The sequence below is a fragment of the Pelodiscus sinensis genome, chromosome 9 (assembly GCF_052426305.1).
Source record: "Pelodiscus sinensis isolate ZL-2025 chromosome 9, ASM5242630v1, whole genome shotgun sequence".
Lineage (NCBI taxonomy): Eukaryota > Metazoa > Chordata > Testudines > Trionychidae > Pelodiscus > Pelodiscus sinensis.
The window spans coordinates 67019856-67032910 of NC_143060.1; the positions used below are offsets into that span (position 1 = coordinate 67019856).

The 13055-nt window shown below is 63.9% G+C and overlaps 1 protein-coding gene across 12 annotated transcripts in view; it reads right to left on the bottom strand.

Annotated features, from left to right (window-relative positions):
• The window catches only part of PDE4DIP (phosphodiesterase 4D interacting protein), an 87844-nt gene that overhangs the window by 42049 nt on the left and 32740 nt on the right, over window positions 1–13055 (bottom strand). For 10 of the 12 annotated variants that reach the window (XR_016350295.1, XR_016350296.1, XM_089780643.1 and 7 more), the window contains 16 exons: window positions 12480–12584; window positions 10920–11039; window positions 10654–10746; window positions 10291–10503; window positions 8734–8892; window positions 8378–8491; window positions 8019–8156; window positions 7424–7603; window positions 6795–6989; window positions 5830–5943; window positions 5052–5133; window positions 4521–4612; window positions 4145–4261; window positions 3581–3718; window positions 3227–3339; window positions 2445–2572 (listed from right to left, as the gene is read on the bottom strand). Coding sequence is in view for 10 of the 12 variants with exons in the window: in XM_089780643.1 (XP_089636769.1) it covers window positions 2445–2572; window positions 3227–3339; window positions 3581–3718; window positions 4145–4261; window positions 4521–4612; window positions 5052–5133; window positions 5830–5943; window positions 6795–6989; window positions 7424–7603; window positions 8019–8156; window positions 8378–8491; window positions 8734–8892; window positions 10291–10503; window positions 10654–10746; window positions 10920–11039; window positions 12480–12584 (2101 nt within the window). In the remaining 2 variants the exon portion in view is untranslated. Of the gene's footprint in view, window positions 1–2133; window positions 2573–3226; window positions 3340–3580; window positions 3719–4144; window positions 4262–4520; window positions 4613–5051; window positions 5134–5829; window positions 5944–6794; window positions 6990–7423; window positions 7604–8018; window positions 8157–8377; window positions 8492–8733; window positions 8893–10290; window positions 10504–10653; window positions 10747–10919; window positions 11040–12479; window positions 12585–13055 lie in introns of those variants that run through there. The other 2 variants (XM_089780645.1, XM_089780639.1) reach the window with 2 other exon arrangements.

The following is a 13055-nucleotide window of genomic DNA, read 5'->3' on the forward strand; positions in this document are numbered from 1 at the left end:
GTCCTGGCACGTGGCCGCCTAACGGCCCAGGGCTACCTGTGGGCACAGACAGGCCAGGCAGAAGCACCAGGCTCAGCGGCTGGGTCAGGGGACTAGCCTGACAGGAAGGAAACCCTTGTCCAGTCCCCACCCTTCCAACAGGCTTCCTGCCCGACCCCCCTCTGGCACTTGCCCAGCTGTGGCACGGGGCTCACCGCCCCGCAGAGGGGAGCCCCGACCCTGCGCTAAGAGGGCCATGCAAATGCTTTCCCCAGCACCTGGGAAGGCCCCAGGGAACTCAGCCGGGGGAAACCGGCCAAACTCCAGCTCCTGGTGCATGGGCGGCCAGGGTGCCAAAAGCCACAAAGCAAACCCAAGGCTGCAGCGCAACAATTCCATGCAGGGCTGCGCGCGGTCTGGGCAGGTTAGCAGGGAGGGGTGACTTAGCAGCAGAAAGAGGGAACGCAGGCGGACGCTCGCAGGGTGCAAGCAGCAGAGAGGACTAGGAGCGAGGGGACGGAAGGAAGGAAGGAAGGAAGGAAGGAAGGGAAAACCTGGACTAACCAGCAAGAGACATGTCCTGGAGCGAAAGGAGGCAGCTGCGGAAGCAGCCCCCAGCGGAGCAATGGAAGGGCTGGCACGCCATGGCCACCAGGCCCAGGACCGCGGTCCTGCAGTGCCCGGAGCCGGCCCAGCCCTGCCCAGAACCGCACGCAGGGGACGGTTAAGGCCCCGCACGGTTTGGTCTGTCCCCACAGCCGGTTAGAGCAGCTCACCCTTCACCCTTCGCCAGGAAGGAAGCAGTGCACAGGGACACTGAAGTGAACCGCAGCTCGGCTGCCCGGGCTGCTCTGCCACCCCGCTCTGCCCTCTGGCGAGGATGGGCCAGAGCCAGAGCAGGGCCTAAGCAAGCCCTGGCTCCAGAGAAGCGTAGGCTTCCCCTCTGTCACCGAGACACTGCTGCAGGAAGTCCTGCTGGGCTGGCTGGCAGCATGACTGGCACTAGGAAATCCCTTTGGAAAGGAACCCTGTGCACCCACCTATGCTGCCCAGCCTGGCCCTGGCAGCCTGGCTCACGCGTGCAAAGCAGCCCTGGAAACAAGGGGCTACCCTCAAGGACGTAGGGGTACCAGGTGGCACCAAAAAAACACTGGACACGCTTGATCTCAGATGGGGAGGGGGCCCCACCAGCCAGGAGGGAAGGGGGGCTGGCCGGGAGGACGTGGGGGGGAGAACCAGCTGGCGGGAAGCAGGGCTGAGGAGGGGGGGGGTCAGGGGCAGCAGGAAGCAGGTCTGGCCGGGAGGGGTAGATCGGGAGGAGGAGGGGAGAGGGGAGAACCAATCAGCGGGAAGCGGGGCTGGCTGGGGCAGATCGGGGGACTGGCCGGGAGAGAACTGGCTGGCAGGGAGCAGGACTGACCCCGGCACAAGCAGATCCTGGGGTGCTGCCCATCCCGCCCACGGTCCTGGCGAGCGAGTCCGGCCATGGGGTTCCCCCCCCCGGCGTAGCTGCGAACTGCCTGGCGCACTCACGCAGCGTGAGCCTGTCGACCAGCCAGGCAGCTCTCACCTGGGCACTGATACCCCACTACTAAGAAAACGCACCTAGTGAGAAGACAGACATTTTGGGTCCGGTATTTTCTTGATTTTTTCCCCGAACAGAATCCTCCAATAGTGGAGGGTGCGGTTCCAAACCGGACACCTGGCAACCCTACAAGGACTGGCGGGACATGCGCATGCGGGGAACACTCGGGGCCCGAGCCAACCCGCCACGAACACACCCCGCCAGGTCGGACTGGACTGGTCACCCCACCCTGCTCTGCCTGTCTCGACAGGCGGGGCTCTCCTTTTGCTGCACAGAGGAGCCTGCTGCCAAGTGCGCCCCACGCTGGCCCCGCAGACGAGGAGATTTCAGGGTAGGGTCCGCAGGCGCCGGATGCAGCTGCAGCCCGAAACGGGTCATTCCTCGGGTGGGACCCTAAGAAACTACCTAACCCAGGCCCTGGCTGGCCAGGTAGCCGGGCACAGAGCGCCCCCTCTCCCTGCCCACAAGGGGGACCCCTCTGGCATGCGGTGGCAGAGGCGGCCATTGTGTGAGGCACAGGGCTGCCGCCGGGGAGGATTTGGGGACAAAAAAATCCACACCCATGCACGTGAGATGGCACAGAACCTTTACCAGCGCTTTGCGAGGGAGGGGCGGGGAGGGAGTCTTTATTGGGCCGGCGGGAGAGGAGAGCAGGGAGCGGAATGACTCAAATGTGCAGACACTTCGTGCCCCACACGGCAGGCTCAGAGACAGGCACGGGGCTCCACAGCCGCTCTACACGCACCATTAGTAACAAGTCTCCCGGCCAGCGGAGCAGCCAGGCCTGAGGGTTAGAGGCCGTTTCCATGGGCAGGGGCAGGCTGAAGGCCAGCTCAGAAGGCATGCCGGGGTAGGACTCGCACACTCTCCTGCTCCCCACCTCCAAAGGCGCCCAGGGTCTCCAGCCTGTGCAAACGCTCCTCGCTCCTGCCAAGAGCCTCTTCCAGCCGTGCGCTGAGCGCCTGGGCCCTCTCCAGCTCCACCCGCAGACTCTGGCCTTGCTCAGGGCTGCTCAGAGAGGGAACAGGGTTAGACAGGCTGCGTGGAAGGCCCACACTGGTAACCCCCCCGGTCAGCTCAGGGCTGAGCACTGCTCATCAGTGCTGCACAGGCAGAGCCACTCGCCCCCTCTGCTTCCCTGACCTTCACCAGCTGCAGGCACCAGGCCAGCACCGCCCCACGTGGGTTGGTCAGAGCCTCGTTCCCCCGGGGAGCAGCGCCAGGCTCAGCCCTGGGGCGTTGGGCAGGAACCGCGGCTCCCTGGCCAGCTTGCTATTACGGCTGCCCTGCTCGGGGCCCAGGGTTCACAGGGCGGAGGAACAGCCACAGTGACGCGGGGACGGAGGGGAATGACTGGCCAAGCCACCCACCCACCCAGTCTCAGGAGCAAGGTCAAGCCCGGGATGTGCAGCCCGGGAGATGTCAGGAGGCCGAGGGGCAGGGAGAAAGCCGGGGAGAGACTCAGGAGCGTCAGCTCTGGGCTGAGATTAACCCCTGCTGCCCTGCCGGCCTCACGTGACCTGTCACGGGAAGGGATGCTGCCTTTAAACCGCCCCCCGCCCCGGCCCTGCTGCGGCACAGGGGCTCCGGACACGCCCTGCCCGCCAAGCAAGTCGCGGGCGAGTGCAGCTCCTCCGGCAGCACAGGCCCCCAGAGCCCTACCTGTCCGGGGGCGCGTGGGACTTCACCAGACTGCTGTACAGCTGCCTCTCTGCTTGCAGAGCTTCGTTCAGACCGCTCCGCTCCGCCACCAGCCCCTCCAGCATCAGCACCAGCTAGGGAGAGCAAGGCACAAAGCAAGCGGTGCCAGGCCACCCCCAGCTAGAAACGCCCGAGGGGCAGAGTCCAGCCCCGAGGGGCCAAACCACCTCTGAGCGCCATCCTCGCACCTGCACATCCCCCAGCTCCCTCCCGGCAGCAGCACTGCAGTGCTGCCCTGGCACGAGGGCTGGAAGAGCAGGCACTGGAGCCAGGCCTGAGCCTGCGCCCCGTGCAAGATCCCCCGGCGGGCGCTACCTGCTGCCTTCTGCTCCCCGCAGCCTCCTGCCCCTGGGCCTCTGCCGTGGCTACTTTCTCCCGCAGCACCAGCACTTCCTGGGTGAGCCGCTCCATGGCAGGGACTTCTTCGGGGTCAACCAGCTGCATCTGCAGGTCCTGAGATGACAAGGAGGGCAGGGCTGGCTGGAGCTCAGCAGCCGGAGACCCCTGAACGCCACACCCCGCAGCGGGGCTGGGATCCCAAAGATCCTGGGAGACGCCAGCGCCCAGGCCTGTAGCGAGGGGAGCGCTGCGCCCGCCCCCGAAAGGAGCCTCCGGGCAGATGCCAGATGGAGCCCTGGGTTGCCAGCTCCTCGTGTTTCACGGTGCCACGGCACGAGGCCTGGGAGCCAGCCCCAAGGGGACACAAGAGCCATGCGTGAGACCACGACTACAGCTCTGGGGCTCCGCAGGCACCCACCCCACTGCTGGGCACCATGGAAACTCGGCTTCCTGGCTCTGACCGCCGCGCGCTGGCTGGGGGAGGGGCCTGCACTGGCCTCCCTGGGCAGAGTACGTCGGGGGGGACTGCCGTGAGCCCACCTTGATGAGGTCCTCTTTGCTCTGGACGCTCCGGGTCAGGGACTCGATGTCCGAGGCCTGCACCTGCAGCTCCTTCTCCTGCGCGCTCACCGCAGAGCGAAGGGCAGAGACCTCCACCTGCCGCACAGACACACGAGGTCAGTGCCAGGCCCCACACAGACGGGCCATAAGCCCTCCGCACCGGCCCCAGCCCCAGCCCCTGCACGATGCCTGCGCGAGGCCAACGGCTCGGGCACAGACAGCCAAGAGCACAGGCGGCCACAGGGGGGCCAACCGTAACTGCCGGAAGTGGAATCACGGCCGGGCCGGGCGCAGGCAGGTCTGGCTGGATTTGGTCTGGAGTGAAACAAGCCTCTGGGTCTCTCCCCAGACTCACCCTGCTTTCCCTCTCCTTTCTTGCCATTAGCGCCAGGTCCTCGCGGGCGCTAGCCAGCTCCTTCTCCAGCTCGGCAGCCACGTCCCCCAGGCCTGGAGAGGGACGGAGCCAAGAACCGCAGTGAGGCAGGGCAGGTTCCTTCGCCTTCGCGGGCCTCGGAGCCAGGCTCTTGCCAAATGAAAGCGCGAACCTGCTCGAGCCGATGGCGCCTGAGCCCTATCACTGCAGTGGGTTTGTCAGGCCCTTTCCTCACACCCCCCTTCCCAAATGTCACCCCTCAGCTTCACCCCCTTAACCACGCTCCCCCGCCACGGCCCCGTGACCAGCGAACACCGGCACCCCGGCCCACAGCGCCTCCTCCTCCCGGGCCAGCCAGCAATCCCCCAGCACAGGCAGCCTTCCCATGCCCCTCTCCCCAGCCTCAGCCACGGGGGAAGGACTCCGGTCGGCAGGGCTCCGTTTGTCACAGACCGTTCTCCCCAGGCAAAAGCCGGGGCTCCTCACACTGGAGAGAAGCGCAAGCACACCGACCTTTCTCCGCCCTGTCCTTGCTGTCCTCTCCCATGGGGATCCTGGTAGCGGTGGCGTCCCCACCACCTCTGGGCAGTCGTTCCTGAGAACACACAGCCATCTTTGGTCTTCCCTTGGAAACCACCCTGCACAGCCCCGACCGCCTGCCCACCTCCAGGGCTCAGCCCAGCGCAGGCCCGCTGCCGGTGGGGCGGTTACAGGGCTGCTCGTCTGAGGGAGACAAGCCCAAATGGGCCGAGTGACACACACGTGGCTCGCCAGGAGAGGGACCCCGAAGAGGAGCCGGAGCGGGAAGCAGGGGCGTGGCCTGGCACTTGCGCTGCCCCTTCACGCGGAGGATGAAACGTGAGAGCACGCGGCCGGCGCTGCTAAGAATTCAGATTGGTGCTTGGGTCCCCTGGAGCGGGGCTCATCGCGTGGGCAGGGCCAGCCCTGGGAGGGGTCACTCTTGCTGGTGCACCGCCCCCCCAGCGTCCTTTCCGGGGCCCCCACACAAGCAGGGCCTGCTCTCGGCTGCTCCAGGAGCGAGACAAGGCTGTCGGGTTCAGACGAGCACGTTCTGATCCCTAGCAGGGAGGGTCTTTGCGCCTAGCACAACAGGGCCCCGCGGCACTACAGCGGTAAAGGAGCAGCCACGGGCCTCCCCGCGGCACGCCCAGCACTCCATCACTCCCCCCCGCAGCAGGCCTGCTCTCGTCCCACACCACTCCCCGCCTGCTGCTCGCAAACACGCCTCTCCCCAGGCCGGAGGCAGCACAAGCCGGTGCACGGCTCCTACTTGGAAGGGCTGCTTGTCCTCAGCCGCGGGGCTCTTCCCTGCCAGCTGCCGGCGCAGGAATTGTACCTCGTCGCTCTTCTCTGCCAGAGCCTGCACCAGCTTCCCAGCAGCCACCTGTGCAGCGGGAAAGCCGGGGAGAGGACAGAAGCAGCGGTAAAGAGCCAGGTGGCCACTGGCTACTGGCACAGGGCCTGGCCGGGAAAGGACAACTGTACCGATCACTTGCTGCGAGAGGAGACTCGGTCTCCTTCCAACACACAGCAGGGCCTCTGCGGCGGTACACACGCCAGCCAATGCCAGCACTGCCACCCAGCCCTCTGCTACCTCGGCCCCTTCCGCAGCGCACCCGACCCGACCGGGATGGGGACACGCGGCCGCAGCGCACAGCCCTGGGGCAGAGGGCCGGGACGAGAGGGGATGAGCACAGGGGACGGGGCCTGGAGGCCAATGCTGCGAGCTTGGCTTTTCAGCCCTGTGCCAATGGGAAATGCAATGCCCAACGGGAGGATTTCAACACACAAAACACAGGCCAGGCTGAAGATAAGATGACTGTGGCAACAGTCCTCGGCACTAGTCCGACTGTTCCATACCACGACACAGCTACCACCACCCTCCTGACCATGCAGGGAGACAGCTCCACCCGGCTCAGACTTCCCTCTGCCTGCCTGGTGTCACTGCGCTGGGGAAGGGCTCCAGGGTTCCCCCCTCCCATGGTGACACAATGCACAGCGAGCACGCACAGCCGAGAGCCGCACACCTTCCTCTCCCCGGTCCCATAACGCGCAGGCAAGTGCCCCCAGGTTCCACAGGGCAGGCGGACAGGCCAACAGGACCACCAGGGCGAGCTGCTATTGTAACTGACTGGGCATTAACGAGTGTTCCCGCCGAGACCCTTCCTGCAGCTCTTCCCATGGCAATAGCCACTGGAGACCGGCCTCCACAAAGCCAGCCCAGCCACAACTCACCCGGCTTCGCTGCTCCCGGGCGCTCATGGCTCCAAACAGCTCCCCAAGTTCAGCCTCATGCTCCCCGGCCTGCCTGCTCCTGTCACTCAGGAGATCCTGCAGCAGCCTCTCCTTCCGCTGCAGGCGCACGCACAGCTCCTCCACAACCTCCCGCTGCCCGGGGCCCAGCTTGCGGAGCAAGGTCGCTGTGAGCTCCTGGGGGAAAGGAGGGAGACCGGGGCTGTGATGTTCCACTCCCCTGGCCTTTGGGTGCAGCCTGGGAGCACCCGTCTGATCACACACTTCTGCGCACGCAGCGCTGCCACGGGGAGCAGCGTTCCTGGCTCACTCCTTGTCCTGCAGCGCTTCCGGAAGGGGCCGAGGCGCCTCTGCGCTTCCACGGTGCATGGAGAGTCTGGGCCTCCCCGCGGCTGGCAGCACGTCCCAAGTCAGGGCTCAGCCGCTCGAGCGATCTGTAGCGCCTCTGCTGTGCCCCAGCCTGGGCACGCCGGGGAGCAGGGCTGAGTTGCACCCCGCCCCCCACACGCCACCAAAGCAGGGCGATGGGTCGGAGGCTCCCAGGGGAGCAGGATGGCACGGGGGCCCAGAAGCCTGGCAGTAGCTCCCGGGGATCCCAGCCCAGGCCTTACCTCCACGTCCTTGTTCCTGTCGTGCAGCGAGGTCTGCAGCTGCTGCATTATCCCCTCCTGCTCCTTCTGCCAGCAGCTGGACTTCGCCTCCACCTCCTCTTTCAGCCACTGGAGGGTCTGGCAGGCTGCTGAGGCCTGCTCCAGCTCCAGCGCCTTGGCTTTCAGCAGGCTCTCCATGCTCTAGGGCCACAGGAAGCCAGGGACATGCTCAGGCCCACGCGGTTCTGCAGAGTCCCCAGGGTTCAAGTACCATCGCTTAAGGAAAGCGTCACCACAGCGGCCACATGGAGTTACCCCTTCCCCGCCAGGCAGGAGGCCATCAGCCGACGGGAACAGGGGCAGAGCTTTAGCAGTTAACCGCTGGCACGGCTGCCCAGGGCTCTGGTGGATTTGCCTTCCCTGGCCCCTTCCAGTCGAGAGCTTGTCTAAAGCTGCCCGGGAGCTCAGGCCAGGCGATCGCCGTGGGCCCTCTGGCTGGGGGGCTGCGGAGGCAGCTGAGGCACTCCAGTGCGGCTGGCCCCAGCGCTGCTGCCCCACGGCGAGCCGGGCGCTCCCCTCGCCACAGGTGCACCGCCCAGGGGAGGCTCGCCCGTACCTGCATGGTGGCCTCATTGCTGGACAGGACGTCGCGCAGCCTCTGCAGGTCGTGCTCCCGCTCTCTCACGCAGAGATGCAGCTTCTGCAGCTCTCGCTCCTTCTCCTCCAGGGCACAGAACCGCTCATCGATTCCTCGCTCCAGGGAGAGAAGAGGTGACGGCGGGGTCACCTCACGCAGGGACAGCACCCTGTCCTCTCGCCACGCAGCCTCCCGCGCACTGGGGGGCACCGCCGCTCCCCCCACGGGGATGCGGGAAGGGAAAGGGAGCGCAAAGCACAAGGGATGCTGTGCTGACCCAACCTCAAAGGAGCCTGGGGAAAGGACGGGGAGGCGGTGCCGGAATGTCCCGCGCTTACCTCCAGAGCAGCATCTCGGTCTCTGATGCGCTGCTGCAGCTTCTCCAGCATCGCACCGGTCCCCGCGGGGCTCTTCTCTGCGCTCTGCCAGTGCTGCAGCAGTTCCCTGGATTCCTGCAGGGCCCCAGAAGCACACGTCAGCACAGGCACCTGCCTCACGGAGCCAGCAGGCAGCATGGAGGCCAGAAAGCCTCTGTGCTCGGCTCACCAGGCGCTGCCTCGGCCTGAGCCGTAGTGGCATCGCTGCCAGGGGCTGCAGCCTGCGGCTCGCTCTTGGACTCCAGTCTCTCAGCGGGCAGGCCATGTGGTTGCTGGCACCCAAATACCAAGGTGAGAGGCATCGTGTGTCTCCTCACCTGCAGAAGCTGCTCCTTGTGAGCCAGCCTCTGGCTCAAATGCTGAACGCGCTGCTCCTGGGCCCGGATCTCACGGCACCTCTCCCCCTCCAGAGCCTGCAGCTGCTGAGCCTGGCCCTGCAGCTCTGCTTGTGCCTGCTGCACAGACTTGCGCAGCTCCTGCAAGGAAACACGTCTCACTTCTTTGCCCGACGGCCCTCGCTGCCCCTGAGAAGGCAAAAAGCTAACAGGAGGCCATCAGCCCCGCACACCAGACACAGACACGCCCTTGCAAGCTGCTGCTGTCCGGCGGACGCTCACGTTACGGGCAGGCCGGGCTGACATTCCGATCAGAAACCAGAGCCAGACCTGGTTGGTGGGCTAACCCTTGGCAAGCACACAGAGCACACGCCCATGTGCTCAGCTTACGGGAGCCAGGCTCAGCGCACATGCAGCATGCAGACGGATGGAGAAAGGGCTCCACGGCTCATGGACAGAGCTCCGGCGAGGCTGGTGTGGACAGGTGGCTGAGTCAGTCTCAGGTGGGACGTCCCTATTCCATCCCGCCATCGTTTCGGGGCTGAATACAGCCCTACACAGACACATCTGGTTACCCCCCAACATGCACCGCCACCAAAGCAAACGTTCTAACGCAGTACAGGTTGGACATCCCTGGTCCGGCACCCTTGGGACCTGACCCTGACCTTGTCCCGGATGAGGGATTTTGCTGGATCAGAGGTGGTCATTTCTGGACCCCCTGCCGCTAGCCCCCTCCAGCCCTGGCTTGACCACTGCTCTCCCAGCTGGCTCTGCCCTCTTGGTAGTCCCGCTGCCCTGTCAGCCCCTGCTGCCCTCTGCGCACCGAGCTCCTGCTGCCGCGTGTGGGGCTACCGCTGCCCAGGCGCTAGCCCTCCACTGGGACTCTGGTCCTGGAACAACTGTGGTTCGGTTAAGAGTTTCAACCTGTACTACACCTTTGGAATTGCAATGACAATTACAGGGATGTTTACACTCAAAATCGGCCCATCTCAGAGCGCCCACTTCTCACTGAACACCAGCCACGTGCCTCTTTCCCGAGTCCGATGCACTATGTGGAGTCCAGCTCAAGAGCAGCGCTACTCCAGAAAGTCACTATCAGAGCGGGTCCATCACAAAAGCTTGGCAGTGAAACTGATGAGCAGCTGGAATTAGGGAGCTGCACTTCCACACAGTGACAATCAGCTGAGTTTCCACACAACTTGAAAACCGATCCACTTTGTCCTGTGTGTGCATGTTGGAACCCTTTGTAAAAGCCCCTATTCTCGCCAGAGGGGAAGGTTTCGAGGCTGTCCCTGCTATCGCACTGCGGACACAGCACCAGGGCGTTACAAAAGGCAACAGGACACCTGCAGCAGTTCGAACACACCAGGGAGGGACACCACGACACTGATGCCCTGTGGTCCGTCTCTGCGCTGGCCGTGGGAAGGTACTACCCATGAAACAGACGGCACGGCACACTCAGCTAACAGAAGCCTGACCGAGGAAAGCCGTTGCAAAACACACCTTTCACTGTCATATACACGTGGCCTCAGGCCGTACCTGGTTGTGTTTCCAGGACACCTCTTTCAGCTGCTGTTCCTCCTGCACATCAGCCTCCAGGAGCTGGGTAGCTCTCCTGGCTTCAGCCAGTTGGTGTTCCTTCTGCCGCTGAGCCCTCTGCAGCTTCTGCACCTCCAGCTGGGTGCAGAAGAGCGTGTTCTGCAGATCTAGCAGTGCCAGCTGCTGCTGGGAAGGGGGTGGACCCTCCGAGGCCTGATGAGAGAATGGCAGCAATGGGAGAGTGTCTAAGCCTGAGCTCGCTAGAGCTGTTCAGAAGGATGCAGGAACCCCAGGCTCTCCCGTTTTCTTTTCAAGGCAAAGGTCCCTCGCTCCCACAGGACGGAGGGGCCCAAAGGGACGTACCTGCAAGTGCCCCAGCTGGCTTCTCTGTAACGTGTCCTGTAGTTTGGCCATGGCCTCATTCTGCCTGTCAATCACCTGGTACAGCTCCTCTGTCTGCAAGGACACCCAACCGTCAGCAAGCCCCCTGCCAGAAGCCCGGCACGGCAGAAAGCAGCAAAGCCCACAGGGCTGGTGGAAGGCCGAGGGATTCTGCCGCCTTGAATAGCATGCTTCCCTGCCCCGCATTTCTATCCCCGGGCACAGCCCTCCCCCGCAGCGCTACCGACCTCACGCTCTCTGCTCCGCAGGGCCTCGCTCAGGCTCTGGATCGTACGCTCTTGTCTCTGCGATGCTTTCTGGACAGAGTTTAATTCAAAATTCAGCTCATCCAGCTTCTCCTGCAGCAACTGAGCACAGAGAGCAGCGCGGTTAGCTTACCAGCCCAGTACTTCAGCCACCTGCCCCGGAGAATCCCTGAGCCTGGAGGTTCCTCTGCACTTCCCCAGACCAGGCCCACTGACGCCCTCCGAAGTCTGGCGCTGCGGCTCCTGAGCGTAGCTACAGGTCAATGCAAGGCCTTCCCTTCCCACATCGGGGCCAAGGCAGCACCCGCAGTGATCCAGCAAGTCAAGGGGCTGGAACCCTGGCCTCAACCCCAGGCATCCCCACACTCTGCTTCCCCCAGCAGAGCCCTGCTGACTGTCTGACACCCAGCAACTCAATACCCTTCCCACTCGCAACCGTGTTTCCCCAGGCCCTGCCTGCAGCCCTGGACACCCCTGGAACCTGTGCAAAAGAACCCGCACATGCCAGAGGACACTTCCTTTCCCCTAGCTCAGGCTGTTCAGCTAGAGCAATATGGTGGCATGTTTACACCCCTCCTCCCTTGCTCCGGGCAGCTGCACCCATCCAGCCCCTCCCTCTTCCTGTCACCCTGCTCCCACACACGCACGGCCCATCCAGCCCAAGCGCCAGGCTCCTGGACACAGAGAGCTACGGGAGGCAAGTTCTGTACCAGCATGGCTGGAGGGAAGGCTGGCGTACGGCCTGGAACCCGAGTGCCAACGTGCCCCCTACGCTTTGACCCTACTACTGCGTGAGGAACAGACGATACGGCTCCTCAATCCTGCTGAGCAAGTGCACAGGGAGGAGGCTTCCACAGATGAAGTTGCTCAAGAAAAGGATCTGAAGCAGTTTTAAATGTTACCTCTTAAACTCTTATGACGAGGTAAATGTCTCTACAGCTTTAATACCACACTCCTCCCCCAATGCTCCCCAGTGGCCTTAACGGGCGAGCCCTACTGCTTCTGGTTAACCTGTGGGCGCTGTTCCAGCCCCACAGGGCCTGCAGAGGGCAGGGACACTCCAGCCCAGCTGGAGAACCCCCGCCTGCAGCAGGGAGAGCGCGCTCCAGCCGGCCCACTCCCTCTTTAACTGGTTAGCCACTTAAACCTTACACGTAGCTTGTTTACCAGCTAAGCGGGATTTCACATCCCTACCCCTGAGCTCTCTCCCAACCCATCATCTCCTAGGATTAGGAGAAGCCAAGAAGCCGGGGGGGGGGGGAGGGCAGGCAGTGGGAGGAAAGAGCCTGCATGGCCCAGCTCCACTAGTGACCTTACAGAGCCCCCGACGTAGAGGAAGACCTGCCCAACACGGCTTTAGCACGGGCAGCGGAAGGAGGCGGCCCAGCATAGCTACGGGTAGGGAAGCTCTTCCTAACCTGGCTGAAGGCCAACAGCAGTCTGGGCAGCTTCCAGGCACCTGCAGCGACACTGCACAATCACTGCTAATTAACATGACCGAGCCTCCGCCAGGAGCTGAGCACACTGCTAGCGAACAGATACCTTGGTGGTGGCCTCGTACTGCTGGATGCTGCCCTGCAGCTCAGACACTCGCCCACTCGCCACAGGGTCACTCTGAGTCGGCTGCTTGTGGTCTTCAAGCAGATTCTGGAGAGAGGAGAGAGAGGAGAGGGGTGGCCTGAGAAGTGTCTAACTAGCCCGGAAGCTCTTTAGGGCTGGCTTCATACCCAGCGGATCAGCAGCAATACTCGACAACGGTTATCCAGGAAACACAGCCACTGCCCAACTTCGCTACCGGAGCCGGAGCAAGGAGACAAAGGCAGCTCGCTTTGACTCGGCCTGTCTCCCGTGACCATAGGAAATGGGTCCCTCAATGCGGCAGGCACGCCCCAGTAATAGCCCTGAATGCCTGGGGCAGCCCACTGCTCTTCATCCTTTGGAACCAAAAACCAATCAGCAGAGAGTAAACAAGAGCCAGTGGCCAGCCTCCTCCTGCTTTCCCCCCCATCTCACCCCCAGCCCCATCCAATACTCCTCCTCTTCCTTGATGCCTACTCCCCCACCCCTCAACGACCTTCCTTTCATCCTCCTCCGCCACGTCTCTGCTCCTGTCTCACC